We start from the raw sequence: 16392 nt of genomic DNA on the forward strand, positions 1-16392 counted from the left end.
GACACATTACAATACTGCCCTCAAAATGGACAGAATACTCCTGCAAACATGACAGCGACAGCTCCTTGGAGTTGTCATATCAAAATCAACGGGCTTAAACTGGACAAACAATACAGAAAGTGAAGCCCAAGAGTTAAATCTTCCCTCCTGTGCTGCCTTTCATACCATGCCAAAGGAATATTTCGGGCAGCAGAGAAATCCCTGTCCCCAATTTGTACTAACAGTGACAAGCAAAGCTAGAAACAAGATGTCCAAATTTACTCACAAAAGGTTTGGAATGAAGCGACTTGCCTAAATCCAGAGAACAATCTGGGAAGTAAACTGAACTCGCGTTATGCTGTAGTGGCTAAAACACCTTCTTTTCCTTTCCACACCCTCCACCCCAAAGTGTGTTGGTATTTAGAAGCCCACTATGTGAATTCTTTCTTGACCATCAAACAAACAACGCTTTAATACTTCTCAAAGATTGGATGAAAAATTATAGCACCTATGAGAAGGGAGTATCTCCAGAGTAAAAACTGGTGCTTCTCACTTCCACATCAAGCCGTGACATTTTTCATGTGCCTGATGTTTGTATTTCCTAGAAAATCCAGGCATTCCAAACTTTTCCCACTGCCCTGCACAGCAGCCTCCTGCGGCTCCCTGCACATTTCCCTTTTCGTGGTGACACACTTCGATGAAGTCAAAACTTCCGGCATTCTTAGTAAGCAGCACCACACACCCACACCCACAAACCAAAACAAGCCCAATTTAAAACAGAAAGTGCAATTGGTTCTGTCACCAGAAGACAAAAAAAAAAGAATCCTTTTCAATGCTCTCCGATTCTTTTTCTCCCCCTAAAACATTTTAAAATCACCAGGCATTTCCTCTGAAACTGCAGGTGCTATTTTTGTACAGGAACACTCCTTGACAGCATTTTCTACTTCTAGGCAAACACGTTTAATGTGCCACAGGCATAATTATTTTTGTATGGCTTTTAAAAATCATCTCTGTGGTGCCAAGGCTGATGATATAACGTGAGCAAAGATATGATGTGGATATATTAGTCCAACAGCTTGCCACAGCTGTCAAAAATCAGGTACCAATTTCGCATTCCTGAGCTTTCCCAATGCCTTCCCTTGGATGGATTCTGGTACTCGTTTGGTCACGGAGAAAATCAAAGCTATATTGCCAGAAAGCTTATGTTTATTTCAAAATTCAGGTTCATTTTATGATAATTTAGCAAAATGAATCATTCTGCAACAAGGTCCAGTGTCTGCAACAAAAAGTATGGCAAGGTGGAAGGAAGCAGGGCTCACTCTTTGGGAAGCAGAGAACCACCAGCCCCTGTAACTTCATCCCAAATCCTCCTCCTTCTGGAAGATGCGCTCTGTTCTAATCCTGGGGCAGCTTGGAAAGACTGTGAGAATGCTCCTGGTGCACTAAGATCTACTCCCAGACAAGAAGCTGAAGGAGCTACATCAGCAAGAAGTACTAGAACTGACCACTTCCTACAAATGTGGAATACTCAGACAATTTAGTTTCACTCTTCCTACTGCTCACAGCCACTGATCATTAAAGCTGTAGGTTCATGTTGTATGGGGATCTCAAAATCACAGAGATCGAGTTAAGTCATATACTGTAAGGTTTCCAAATCTCAAATGGGGCTTTTAGGTTCTGATTTTTATAGCTGGGAGTTGAAGTCAGCTGTCAGGTACTGTGTATCAGTCACATCAAAGAACAGAGGGAAAAACATCCACTGAAGAATGGAAACATCAAGAAACAGTTTTCCCAGAGTCTCAAGAAACAGTTTTCCCAGAGTCTTCAAGAATCTTCGCAAAAAGTAGAGAAGAGCTTAAACACAGAACTAGAAAACTAAACATGAAACTAAAATATGACCAGCTGAACGGCTTGTTTGCAGACCTGCCCCAACACAACCCATCAGCACTCGAGTTCCTCTCCAGTGACGTCTCTCATATGGCAACTGCATCAGGCGAGTCACCATGTACAACAATTATCCCAACACAGTTGCACACGGACTCATTTCTCTTTCCTAAACAAGTTAAAGTTCCAGAGGGCATGCAAGTTTTCATTATTAAATGGTGCATTCTTTCCCCCGGTTACTTTTTCCCTCCTGCTTATATTGTGAATATGCTTGAAATGTTCTCATCGGAAGAGTTCGATTGCTATCGTCTTAGTTGCCTCCTCTCATCCTAGTTTGGGATTTGTTCATTTTCAACCAGATGATCTGTAAAGCTGAGATCCAAATACAATCGAAGGAATCAGAATTCTTAAACTCTAATCTACTCTAAAATTATTCTAAATTATTTCTTTAAATGGTGGCAATTTTTCCTTTTTTCACCCCCAAAATTCCTATGTATTTCACTGTACTTTACAAACATTCCCCAAAGAAATATGAACAAGTTATGATGCCATTTGAAGTAAGAGAGTCATACAAATAAAAGGGACTCTGATAACTTTACAGATGCAAGATATTTAGGAAAATATTGAAATCGCAACATTTATTTTCTTCTGAATTAAATTTGCAGGGTATTCCAGCTATTAATTAGAGACCTAAACCAACCGAGCATTCATATTACAACTCAAAATTTGACTTCTTTGATATTAATTTTAAAGCCTACCAACAACGACTGATGTTTCTGACTGAATAGTTTTCAGCATCTGGTAGTTTCACGTGAAATATTAGTCATTTAATACAAGTAAAAATCACTTCTGGCCAGTAGGGAAGTTGAAGTAGAGATATTAATAGCGAAAGAACATTTTTCCTCATGTAATCTATTTCCCCAAGCTCCTGAATCACACAAAACCCCTTCATATCACCAGGGTCACAACATGAAGACCAAACACCTCAAACAGATGAAGATGGTTCACAGGTGGGAGAAGACAACGGGTACTCAAAGACAGGACAGAAGTGGGCAGGATCGGCCATTTACTTCCAGGGCAACCCACTAAAGTGTGGCTGCGGGTCCCTGCCGGCAGCACTGCTCCCGCGGCAGAGACCGGGGCCACCGGCAAACACTGGACCAGCAGAGCCCTTACACTGCTTGTAAGATGCAGCACGAGGGTGGGAGTGACACGAAGGAGCTGGTCTGCAGGTGAAGAACCACAAACCGACTATGCCTGCTGTATTTCATTACCAATTCCTGCAGACACTTAACTGTGGAGCCTGAGAGGCGATGGTAAATATTAAGAAAGCTATGAATGGCAGATTAGTGTGTATTTTTTAACCACGCGTGCTTATGAATTTTTGGTCCAAAATACTGAAAGAAATCATATCAAAACAACTTCTTACATGTCCACAGAAAGTTCCATAACCATGAACAAACATCAATGCATCTTACCTCAATCATTATATGAAAGGCGTGCTTGCAGAGAAGGGAAAAAAAACACAGGCAAAAGAAATTACTATTTATTATTTACCAAGAATGGGATGAAAAAACAGCTTTTAAGAAAAGAGACAGAATAAATTGTTTGTGTATTAACAATGAAAATATTCATGGGGATAGCAACACTTTCTTGTGGTAATAACAGAGCATTTGAAATAAAAACTCCATCATTGACAGGTTAGCAAAGAAAAATGGGCAAAAGTAAAGATTATTATACCAACCGTTATCTGAATTGATCTTATAATTAAACCCAGAATTGACCATTGGAGATGTATAAAGAGGTATGTTGCTACAAAACAGTTTATAACCACATGCAGTAAATTAGACACACAAACCCAAGTTAGGCAAACCGATTTCTTGTTATGCTCAGAGCTGCACAGGAGAGGGCAGCGTTGCACTTCTCAAAATTCACTGTAATTAGGAGCTGGCTGTGGGAAAGGACAACTTCCAAACGGCTAAGTTACATCTAAACCTTATAAGCAACGGGTCATCACATTTTAGGTCTATATCACTAAATTTAATCATGATCTGGCGTGCTAGAGGTGTAGTTAGAACAAGTGAACTTCAAAACGCTACATCCAGTGTACATAAAGAGATTACAAAACTAAAAGACTCTTTCAAGTGAAGTCACATGAGTTTACACACTGCTGAACTAAATCCATTGCAAAAACTCAAGTCCCAGAGCACTATTACTGAAAAATCAAAGCACATTTTAATAACAGAAGCTTCTTTCTACTACTTTCATCTTTTATTGAGCAATCCCATTGCCGCTCAGGCAGAGAAGTGCAGAGACACCTTGGTTCCTTCCCCTGTACTTTCGCCTCAGCCGTTTCCTTTGTCCTTTATAATTTGATCAGATAGATGTTGCAAGGGCATGGAATTCAAACGCTTGCAGCAGTCAGCTGCCACGGAACGGCAATCATCCTTTTCTTCCCCCTTTGTCTTTACATTCTCAGGATGCTACCGAGCTTGGGCCAACAAGAGGCTTTTCTCTGCATTTCAGAACTGTCTAGCACACACTTAGTGCCGTCTAAATAATTAATAAGAGAAGAGCTGAAGTATTTCTTGAAGGCTAGATTAGGTGGGAGTCAGGTTTATAAATACTGTAGCAGACAGAGCACTAAAGAACATTGGAGCCCAACAGGATCACTCCCACTCCTCCTCTCACCCACCACAGACAAGGATAACGCCCACACCAGGAGCCTGCGGCAGATTCTTGCAGGACCTGTACAGCCTGCACATATTTTGGGGCAATTCAGAAGGAAAATAAAAGGTGCCCACAAAATACCCCACCTCTTTAAATAGCTTTTTGGAGCAGCTGATCACCTTCAAATCTGTCAACTGGGGGAACGACAGCTATTCCGTGTATCCTTGGAAAAACCAAGTCAGCTTGTGCAGCACAAACTCCACAGCTCACAAGCACAGGTACAAAATGAAGTTCCTCCTCCAAGCCCCCCATGTTCCTTTGCCAGAAAACAGGAGCCAGACCAAATAAAAGTAATACTTCATCCATAAATCTGGCAAGAAACAACCACTGAACAGAGTAATAGGGAATATCTTTCTGTGCTCACATTTCTACTACCCCGTCATCAAAGAACAGACAATAACTGTTAAAACAATTAAAAAGCATGTTTGTATGAAATATTTACTCGAGAAATGGGGCTGTAAAAAAAATAGTTCTTTTTTTTCAGGCCTATTTGCTATTAAAATTCTCCAGCTCCTGAGAATTATAGAAATTCCTCAGAAACCGGGAAGAAGATTCATGAATCTGAACTTTTAGCTCTTGTAATGAGAAACTGCAAGCATGAAAATCTAAGAAGCAGGAGCCCTCCTGCATCTTACTGCTCTCTTAAGGGGATCAGTGTCCCCTAAAAATAATAAATTAGGATCACATGAAAAGTTTCAGTGATATTTATGCATATCATAGTCCTTCTGACTGTGAAATCCTTGTCCGTCCCTTAAGACTACAGACCCCACCCCTCAGACTCTTCATTAGAAACACAAGCATTGCCAGCTTAAATATGATCAGGCTATTACAGAAAAGCCAATAGGTGCTTTCTTATTTCAGGAATTAAAGTGTTACAAATAAAAATTGGGAGAAATCCCCTCCCTGATAGGTAACACATACACATAAATGCATATAAACACATGGAATTCCTATTCATATTGCCTGAAAAATTACTTTAAAAGGCTTTATCAGGCATTAGGGAAATGACTGCCATATTTGTAACCAACCAGACCGACAAACCCCGCAAGCGGCATGGTCTTTTTCAAAATCTGGACTATCCACAACCATATTCTGAACTTTAAACGTGTCACAAAAACCTTGGTTTTAAAAATAAGCGCAAATTCTTGTATTACAAATTCATTGTGCCAACTCCATTCACTTATTCCTTCATGGAGACTTTATAGGAAAAAGTTCTTCACGCTGAGGGTGGGGAGGCCCTGGCCCAGGGTGCCCAGAGCAGTGGTGGCTGCCCCATCCCTGGAGGTGTTCCAGGCCAGGTTGGATGGGGCTTGGAGCCCCTGATCCAGCAGGAGGCGTCCCTGCCCATGGCAGGGGGGTGTGACTGGATGGGCTTTTAAGGTTCCCTCCAACCCAAACCATTCCATGATTCTATGATTTGCTCCTGATTGGTGCCTTACATATGACATCTGTGCATGCACCCACAGCCCCTCAATCTCCTCAGAGAATGTAAGGTAAAAACAATTACTTGTGTATACCTCGTGAAACATGTGAGTCTTATTCATTTAGTGACATAAGATTACCCAAAAGACATCAATCTGAAACATATCCGAGGATATGCTGCTAATTAGTTGGGCTCTATCATCTTAGAGGTCTTTTCCAACCAGAACCATTCTGTGATATTAAGCTTTATTACGAAAAAGCTCCTGCAGGTGGAGCACCCGACTGCAGCCTTCAGAAAAGGGCATGTCAACCTTCCTATGCCTGTTCCAAGATCACTTTGAATATTACCACTAACAATGAATGAACAGGGAGAAAAGTCTTGAAGGTAAATTAAATATAGTGCTGTAAAAGCCTTCACTGTCTTGTCAGATGTCAAATGTGTGTGTGCCAAGTCAACACTTACTAGAATAAGACAGTCCTGCCTCCATCCGGCCCCAGCCTCAGACCCACTCTGTACAGCCCTGCTCCCAGAACCAAATCAACCTTTTGATAAGACGGGAGTGAAGTACAGAATTGAAAGCACAGAGTTCATAAGACAAGGCTGTGCTCAAATCAGTGCAAAAGCACAGGGGAACTTGAAATTCACTACAGAAGTGCACTCAAAACTTTTAATTTTAATTGTAATTTAATTATAAAGCTCCTTTCAGGCTCTGCAAGGATAAGGCATTGCGAGTCTGGATTGTCTTTTCTTAAGTCCTTAAGATTTACAGAAATACAGTGGCATTTATGGTTTATTTAAGTGGACAGCACAATCTGAGAAATCAGTAAAGTGCTTTAAAAAATAATTCAAACGTACCAAGGATGAAAACTAAAGTTCTGGCTGCCGGGTTGTAGGCTGACCACTGAAAAAGCATCCATCACTGGGTACTTGGGTTTCAATTGTTGGTCAAATTTTTTCCCTCTGTTCGAGATTTTAACACACCACCTCTATGAGGCCATAAATTCTAAAAACAAGACAGAAGCTATTTACGTACCACACATTAAGGGCTCCTTATCTGTAATAACTTTCCTCCTTCATTCTCACAGTATCCCTGTATTTGTGGGCCCTTTTTTCCCTTTAGACAACTGTATCACGGCTGTGCCTCACAGTATGGCAGCCAAAGGGCACCGGATCTTCGTCCATTTGCCATTCCAGCTCCCGACTGGAATCGATTCTAAAGGAAACTCTTATTCAGCCTGGAGCTTAAAATGCAGTGCTAGAGAACATGAAATCCTGCACACATCCAGCAGCCCAGATCTAAAAAAGGAATAGCTGAGTGATCTCAATACCAACACTGCCACTCATTACATGTTAATCATTAACCACTGACACGTACCCAACCTTAACCCCTTCCTCACCAGCCACACAATAACTCAGGCGCCAGTCTTCTCCTATTTTGTATAGGCACCTGGTTTCTCCTCCCTGCATTTTTCAAGTAGCTCCTAATTCTCCTATGTTTGGAATAACCCCTTGTAAAAATACCTCTTTCTTATTCTTCATTTCTCAAGCATTATAAGGTTTCTATGAAAATACCTATTACAACAACAAAAAAAAAATGTGGCTGGAAGACTGAAATAAAAACAACCTGAATACTTGATTTGATTACTTCCTTCTTCAGTGTCCAACTGCAACTTTCCTACTGTGGCAAAGGGATAAAGGTTATCCAGAAAGTTTAAGTGCACCAAGTAGAATATTTGATGGGCTGAAAGTTAATCCAGAGAATAAAAACAACAAATGAAAACACCTCCCAGTACCAACCGTAACAATTTTCCCAGGAGTAAGTACTTTCATGGTTTTCTTGAAGACAAACCATTCCAGTTACACACGCACCCACCAGACTCCTCAGCACAGGTCTGCTGGCCTTGAACAGATGTCTGAGTTCAAAACTTGCAGCAAACAGCAATGCTGCCTTTGTTTTATGGCCTTTTCCTACTAGTTTCCAAGACAGAATTTGTTGTTCCGCTCCTACACATGCAGTCGGACCTGCAGTCAGGAGTTCAGAATGTGCCTTGCGTACATCACTGCTAGAGACCTCTCTCCAACTTCATTCTCCTCCTGTTATGCAATACTCTTTTCAGTTCCAATTTCTTACAGATGAAACTAAAATATCAGACCCATGACACTGCTGCAAAGATCTGTTCATCCCTGAGCGTCTTCAGGAGGAGACACACTGAAGGAGGACTATCGTGCTAGGGTAGTGAAGGGAGCCATATCAAAATTGCCATCAACCAACATAAGTGGGTTTCGATGCTCAACTTTTGAGATCAGAAGAGTGATCAAATCAATCCCTTTACATCTGACAGACAGGCTTTAATTATTCTCACTCCTTGGTTTGCATAGCGCAGGCCTTTGAAGACATAGGTTGCTCTCCATATATAAGGAGCAGTAAGGTTTATCCATATGGGTTAAAATAAGCCCCCAAAATAACACACACAAAAGACTATGCTCAGTAGAGGGAAGACTGAGGGAAAAGCTTAAAGGAAGCAATATACAGGATGCTAAAAGCAGAAGAGATAGTCACATTTTCAACTATATAATCTGAGGAGGGAAAGAAATGGCAATTCCTAGCAACTAAGGTTGACTTTAGGGGCGTTGCAATAGGCACACGCTCTGTCCATCTCGGGTTTTTACATGTCTGGTAACACCAAACAGGCTTCAATCAGGACTTTCTTCTGCTCAGTTGTTCAAAGCACAAAGTGTCTCTGACCCAAGCACATTTCAAATATTTCAGAAAGCACAAAAATAGGTTATGAGGAAAAAAAGACATTATGCGAATCTGTAAAGCTTTGTTTCAACCCTCTCAACATATGACTCTTTACTTTAAAAACAACACAAAACAAAAAAAGCAACTCTCTGATCCTCTAAGTTATTCATAACTCAGGCACTCAACAAGAAGTACAAGAGGTTAAATGTCTCTTTGCGCAGTAGGGATGTAAAACATTGGGAGCCAGAGCTCTGTGAACTGATAAAACCCCAAAGTGTGACTTTTGTCAGTTATGCTATAAAATAGGTTACGGTCCTATCTCTGGGATGACAGAGTGGTAACACCACAGTCGCAATTAGCACTGACTGACAACTCTGGCCCAAGCTCAAGAGATGTAAAAACCAAATGAGCACAGCATATCAACTCCTTGCCACCCGCATTCAGAGTTCTACCAGGAATATCAGTAGGATGCTGTCAGGAAATCTAAAGTGCACCTAATTTGAGTGTGAAAGGTTTCATCCGCAGAGACAGGAGAGTTTCTTTTGCCGCGCACCTGGTGCTCAGGAGCGAGACCTGACAAGTTGAGAGTAACTCTTTCTATATAAAAATACACAGATTCAAGTTAGGAGAGGAAATGGCCTCAACTTGTGCCAGGACAGGTTCAGATTAGACATCACGGAAAAATGCCTTAACCAAAAGGTTTCTCAGGCAGTGGCAGAGGCTGCCCAGGGAGGTAGTGGATTCCCCATCCCTGGAGGGGTTTCAAAGATGGGCAGATGAGGTGCTTGCGGATTTGGTTTAGTGGTGGGCAGGGACTGTTGGACTTGATGATCTCAAAGGTCTTTTCCAACCAAATGACTCTATGATTCTCAACATTTAAAATAAACCCTTTTTTCCCATGAATCTGATCAGACACATGAATGTTTGCTGCTTGATTAAATCAAATATAAACAAGAAGATGAAACGGTTATTTCAAACCCATTTACATACTCACAGATGTATTTGGCAAACTAACATTTGTTAATAACTCATTTAAGAATTTAAGGAGTGACAGATTGGATTAAATTTGCCAGCTTTAACTAGCGCCCCACACACCAAAGCGAGGCACAGTCAACGGCACAAACAAGAGACACGGCGGTAAGTACGTCAGCCAGGACTGAAGGAGCAGTAGGAACAAGGCCAGGTCCCTGCACCAGCACCTCGGAGGCCACAGCTCTGCGTAGCTGCCCCGGTACCCACTTTGGACTCTGGTACCAGTAAGGAGCATTACCTACTCTATTAACCCCCATGACTTCTCTGCTCCAGTCCCAGAAAGGAAGCAAGAATGAAACACAAGGAGCAAACAAACATACCTACCACTTCCCAATCTTAAACCAAACGTAGAAACTAATCCTACTAATGCAAATTATAGTAATTGCCTGGACATAAAAAAAGAATATAAATTCAGTTCACTCACACAGCTGTGACCAGAGCTCAGTTTGAGTAGGATCTGCCTGCCCGATACATGCATTCACCATGACACCATTTTACTTTCAAAAGAGAAATGAAATTGTTGGCATTTTCTCTGATATTTGTGCTTTGTAGCTCACTCGGGGCTCAAAAGCTTCTTACTTCTTTTGAAATATTCCCTTCCTCCCTCTGATTTTTTATTTACTTATCCCTCCTTCTAATTCTTCCAAAAATTTTTTTCTCTTTTGCTTATTCTATCCTTCAGTTTCTGCCGAAAAAGCAATGAGCGCCATGGTGTACTGAACCCACTGCCTTCCAGGAATAACGCGAGTAAAACAAGATAACCTTTATCTCACACAGAGAAATTCCTGGTTTTTAATGAGCATCTGCTATAAATCTCATCTACCCGCTCTACCATTTGCTACCCAAAGTTTCACAAGAGAAACCATTCGCCTACAAACTCTACTCATGCACTAATTATTAAATATAATATTAATTTTTAATATATTAATTGCATAAATATTTAAATGTTTGTTTCGTGGTTATAGAATTACTCATACTTTTCCCTCTCTTCCTGCTTCCTCTGCCTCCTGTTCAAATCAGCTCTCATCAAATTTAAAGTGGGAAACGCTGCTCGGCTGCATATGGGAGAATATTTATACATTCTATTTCCATAATAATTTCATTTTGTTTTTCAGGCAGAAGGAGCTTTTCCTGACTTTCCACATCAAACCTTATTGCCTATTCACCACAAGATAAGACGACGTTATTACACCATAACGAGCTCAAGCACCAACATATACTTATCCCAGCAGATACAATCTGAGCATTAACAAAACAGGTAATTACCCTATTTATTAAAAATTTATGACATGTCCACTCCTGTACCAAACAAACCATGCAAGACAACAACTGCAATAAAAAGGAGGAAGAATATCAACATTCAAGCTCTTGATATCTTGCATGAATTTAACCATTCGCTGGCTTTTCTAGCACTTGATCCATGACTTCAAGTCTAGAAGGGAAATCACGCTGAAATGATTCACACAAGCAGCAGTTATGAATTTGACCCTACCGTGAAGGCTATTAGGTTGATGTAAAGTCTCAAATCCATAAAAACTGAGACGGATGAAATAATTATGCTAACAGCTTGCATCACGTTTGAGGATCTGCAATGCTTTCTGTGAGGACAGGAAACATACTTTCCTCTTCTAAATTATGTTCTTTTCATTTGGTGAGAACATATGCTCACTGCTTCTCCCCAAATTTTTATTATCTATTGCTACAAAACTGAAATCAAAACAATATTATTTATCCACCATAGGCAGTACGGCTTGTGGAACACACAGATTCCAAGCAGGAATGCTGAAAGCCCCACAGAGGCTGGCAGTACAGAGCAAATACACACATCTTATTTTTTAAATGCAATCCTACCAAAAAACGCAAGTGCTTTAAAGTAATTTAATCAGGAATGGCATCAGTGTATGAGAGGCAAGGTATTCTGTCTCTGCTCTCAGGTAGGAAGCTAAAATTCAATTCCTACTGTAAAAACCCATGTGTGGTGGGACCCTGAGCAAGCCCTTTCTCTCTCCGTTTCCACACCATGGCTTGTTCATCATTCCTACTTCAGTCTGAAGAATTTGCATCTTCGCTCTTTTCATAAAGGCCCTCTAATCTCAATTAAATCTCTAGATAAAAGTGAAGGAAGAGGAATTCCAATATTAATATTAATTACCCCTATGGAATCAGCTGGAGCCTGACCACAACAGGAACTATGTGTATGCAGCCAGTTTACATTGCAAATTTGACCACAATCTCATATTTTCTAAGTAAAACACAAACACTGCTAAAACTGAAAAAACACTAGGACAAAACAAAAAATACATTAACAAGGAAGAGGAAATAGATGACAGGAATCACAGTAAGGCCACAAGCTGAGCTAAGCCCTGGAACTATGCTTCAACTGAAGATCATCTTTACTTTCCCTTTCACTGATTCCTGTCTCCCCGTTCTATACTTCTATAAAAACGGCTAAGCTTTTATTAGTTACTGTTTTCTACCCATTGCAAATTGCCATTATGAATTAGTGGCTCCTTCATTTTTGCTTTAAGCTAAGCACTACATCAAGTTCAACCATAAGTCCCCGAGCGTGGCTGCACACAGCTTTCAGAGAAGTCCTCTTTCCACCTACATGGAAGCACAAACGTGTCTCAGCTGTCCCGCAATACAGCATCTTTGTGTTCAGTCTGTCTCCCCCCAAACACACAGATGTATTAAATTACATATTTAACGTTAAGTGTTTGCTTATACATTCAAAGACCAGTTGATTAGAAGAGATAACGCTATTTAAGTAAATCTTAATTTTCTGCTTTCGCAGACAGAAGCATTAGCACCTCAAAACCAGGAAGAAACAGAAGACTTCAGCCACATGACGGATGCACACCCCTTTTCTCTCCTCTCCCCTTCAGAAAATGGTTTTACCTTCAAAAAAACACCGAGATCATCATGCAGTGACTTACTTGGGTTGGAACAAGTACTGGAGGATACGCGAGCTTGTGGTGTCTGTACATCCAAAATGAAAAGAGCACAATCACTGCAATTCCCATTATAGGCACCAATGAATATAGCAAGGTATTGAACAGAGGTGGCTTCGGTGTAACAGGATTGGAAGTGGCTGGAGGGAAAAAAAAAAGGACACAGCTTGAAGAAACTGAAACCACACAGTGCTTGAAGTGTCCAGAACCCTGATTATCTAAATAATCGGGCAATCGGCACAATAGCTTAATGATATGTGATTAAATAGGGTATTCTAATATCAACAGACACATATTAAAGAGGCAGCATTTCGGAAAGCGCAGAAATAACTTATATCCCTCAATATACACATCAGCACATATAACTACTTCGTGCTTCAAAGCTGCGTCTAGCTACAGTGTTAAAGAGGTGTTTGTATTTTAAAGAGAACGCCAGAATGCCATCAGGTAATGAATGAAAAAAAGAATCAATACAGAGGTTTAGCCTTTGGAATGTATACAGTAGGCTGCCATTAATAAGTAGAATAGGCCAGAAATCATTTGCCAACACTTCCATGCGCTGCTGATTTGCTGCAAGGAAAAGCTCTCCAGCTGAAGACTCTTCCGTGGGGCCTCCAGAGAGGCTCCAGAGGGGCCCTGCTTCAGCAGCAGCCGGTGCAGGGGCAGCCACAGACCCCTGGGGCTAAAGAGGTTCCGTGACAGCAAAAGAGAATGTCAATTATTGCCTTAGCTGTATCACTGAGAAATGACAAGAATACCTCTTGGGTCAACAAAGGCTGTTTTAACCTCACAGAAAATGTTATTTAATTTTATAAACAACTTCCTCTGGCTATTTGGTACACAAAAGACATTTGCTGTTTTCAGTTATTAACATTATTCAGACTTCCAAGAAAGATTAGATTCTTGACTGGAAGAAGATATGCAAGAAAAATCAAATTATCTTTCAGTTATTGTTTTTTAAAACAATTACTTGTTAAGTCTGGCTATCTGATTTTCTTTGTAGCCTGGGAGGAAAGAATTTCCTCCTTTTTAAAGGTTACCGTGTCAGTTTACAGAGAAACTCAAAGGTCCAATTAGTTTAAAGAAATAGCAAGAGCATTGTTTCAAGAGGAGCATTCCCAGGTTTGTACCTACATATAAGGACGATTTAGCTTTTAGCCCCAACATTTATAGACAATTGCAAAAGCTTAACTATACTGTTAAGGTAAGACCTTGAGAGTAACTTCTGTATCTTAAAACAGCCAATTATGTCAGATTATCCTTCTTCCTCACCCTCGGAGAAAGAGCTAAAGCACCTTTTATCAATTTAAATTACTTCTTGTATGGAGACCTTTCCAAACTGAAAAAATGAGCTGGCAATTCTCTAGGCTCTTTATGTGAATGCACAGAGCGCTCTGTCATCTGGGAATCGTAAGCCTGGCAGGAAAAACTGACCACAACATTTCAGTCTTATCTCCTGCACACGCACAACATTAAATATTTCTGAACTCCACTAAGCAATTCATGAATGTGTTTGATTAACTTACGCTGCGTGACCTCCATTTCTGGAAAATAGAAGAAGCGTTCATTGCACATGTTGCCTTCGCAACAACAGAAAAACACTTCAGGGCTGTCTTTCTTCTCTATGCAATCATTCCTATAAGAGATAATAATAAAAAAAATTGTTAATGTTAAGTTGGGGGTTTGTTTGTTCAAGAGAAAACATATGCTCGTGTTTAAAACTGAAAGTGAACATCATTAAATCATCCGGGAAGAGACAGTACCCAAATGACAGTTAAAGCTGAGAAAAGAAATGAAAATTTCTTTATTTTATATTGCAATGAAATAGCATTAATATTAAAACTGAAACAGCGAATTTCTGCTATTTTTGACTCGAAATTCATGAAAATCACCAACAGGATGCATTTCAAAAGCTGGCAAAGATATCGAAGAACAGTTCACAATCTAGGTTTAAACAGGACAAACCAATGATCTAGTGTTTAACCATGAGCTCAGAGTCTAGGGTTGCACTGGTTTACGTATGTGGGAAGAACAATTTTTATTTTATTTTCAGGAAAAAAAATTCCCCTGCCTACATTATGCTGAGGGACAGGGCTTATCTCAATGAATTAGCTGCAGGAAAGCAGTTCGATAAACAAATAAGTTGAAACTATTCAAGTCAAGAAAGACAAACAGGAGTGATGCAGGAGACAGCCAATTCGAAAACCCTGAAGAAATACTCGTGGATTTTAAATACAGCTGAAAATTATCAAAAGTTTGAGCTCATCTTCAAAAACTAAGTTATTTTATAGAGCCAGCTGTACAATTACACTGTACTGTAGCTTCCACCAAATATTTATTCTCTGATATTCTTAATCTGCTGTTGTTTGGAGTTCATCATGCTGCAACTCCCTGTTTAATAAAACACTCTTCGCTCCCAGAGATAAGACATTGTTTAACCGATATTTTAGACAAACACGCAGTCTTATGAAAACTTGTAGTTAATGAGGTCTTTGAGCCAGACAAACTTTTACTCAGTTTTCAACTATTTCCTTACCGTCCTTCCCGTATTCTATTTCTTAATCGTGTTTCTTTTCTTTACTCAAGAGAGAATTTACTACCAGCTTTAACTGTCCAAAGATACATGTGGAACTAACGGGACAACGATGCTCCCGAAACTAGCTCTGCTGCCAGATTGAAACAAGGATGGGAATACCATTTTTATAATTTAGCAGCAATAAAGTTATTTCAGAAATTGCAAATACCCCCACTTCTGCAAAGCTACAACTAAAAACGGATTAAAACAAACCAAACTCTACAACATCATCCCGAATGACTTAACAGTTGCTAGATATTAACAGTAACAAATAAGATTACTTTAACATCATCCTTTGCCTTTCAGTACAGCCAAATTTCACTCATGCTGTGCAAGCGAGCTTGCAGATGCTTTGCGACTAGTCTGAGGAACAGATAAATCAGAAACTACTGTTCACTTAGCTTTAAGGCATCATTAAAGGAGAAAACGTGGGGAAACTTGATTTGGTTGAAGAGATAATAATTATTTCTTTTACTCAGTCAACATTGAGGAACACAAAAGGAAAGTTTCCTACGATATCGCTGAAAATCATTTCTAAATACATATTACTGAAGAGCTACTGTGCATTTACCTTCTTTATTCTCTCCCTTTCCAAACAGTAACGGTTCTGGTCAAATAAAACTCAGTACAGTACTTGAAAGAACTAAAATGACTTTTCTTAAGAGTCATGACCTTTACTCAGCCAATATCGGAACAACCCCCAAGCCCTGCTGTTACTGCTCACGGGTACTTGCTAGACCATCTGTTATAAAGAAATGACTAGAACTGGAGAATGTCTCTTCGAGCTGCCACCGAGGTGAGCGTTTAACTACCTCAGCAAAATACTTCCATGTTTAACTAAAGAGCAAAAGCAATATGTGGACTTTCCTGCTCCACAGACTTAGGCAAAGCGAAGTATAGAATTGTGTATTCTGCTTTCAAGAACTGTATTTGCATTGTTTGGCAACAACAAATCGTTAGAAAATCTTTTATTAATGGCCTAAAAAGAATATGATTTTAAATACATGGCAAGTAAATAAAAGGAGGTAAAACACGCTATTCTGCAAATAAAACAAAGAACTGGGATGAAGCCAGG

The 16392-nt window shown here is 40.0% G+C and overlaps 1 protein-coding gene across 2 annotated transcripts in view; it reads right to left on the bottom strand.

Moving 5' to 3' along the window:
• Window positions 1-16392, bottom strand: part of ACVR2A (activin A receptor type 2A) — a 65972-nt gene that overhangs the window by 15833 nt on the left and 33747 nt on the right. The window contains exons 3-5 of one of the 2 annotated variants that reach the window (XM_054070349.1): window positions 14269-14378; window positions 12728-12882; window positions 3342-3365 (exon numbers count right to left, since the gene is read on the bottom strand). In XM_054070349.1, coding sequence (XP_053926324.1) covers window positions 3342-3365; window positions 12728-12882; window positions 14269-14378 — 289 coding nt within the window. The remainder of the gene's footprint in view (window positions 1-3341; window positions 3366-12727; window positions 12883-14268; window positions 14379-16392) is intronic. The other variant, XM_009558927.2, reaches the window with a different exon arrangement.

This window comes from Cuculus canorus, chromosome 6 (genome assembly GCF_017976375.1).
Source record: "Cuculus canorus isolate bCucCan1 chromosome 6, bCucCan1.pri, whole genome shotgun sequence".
Taxonomy (NCBI): Eukaryota; Metazoa; Chordata; class Aves; order Cuculiformes; family Cuculidae; genus Cuculus; species Cuculus canorus.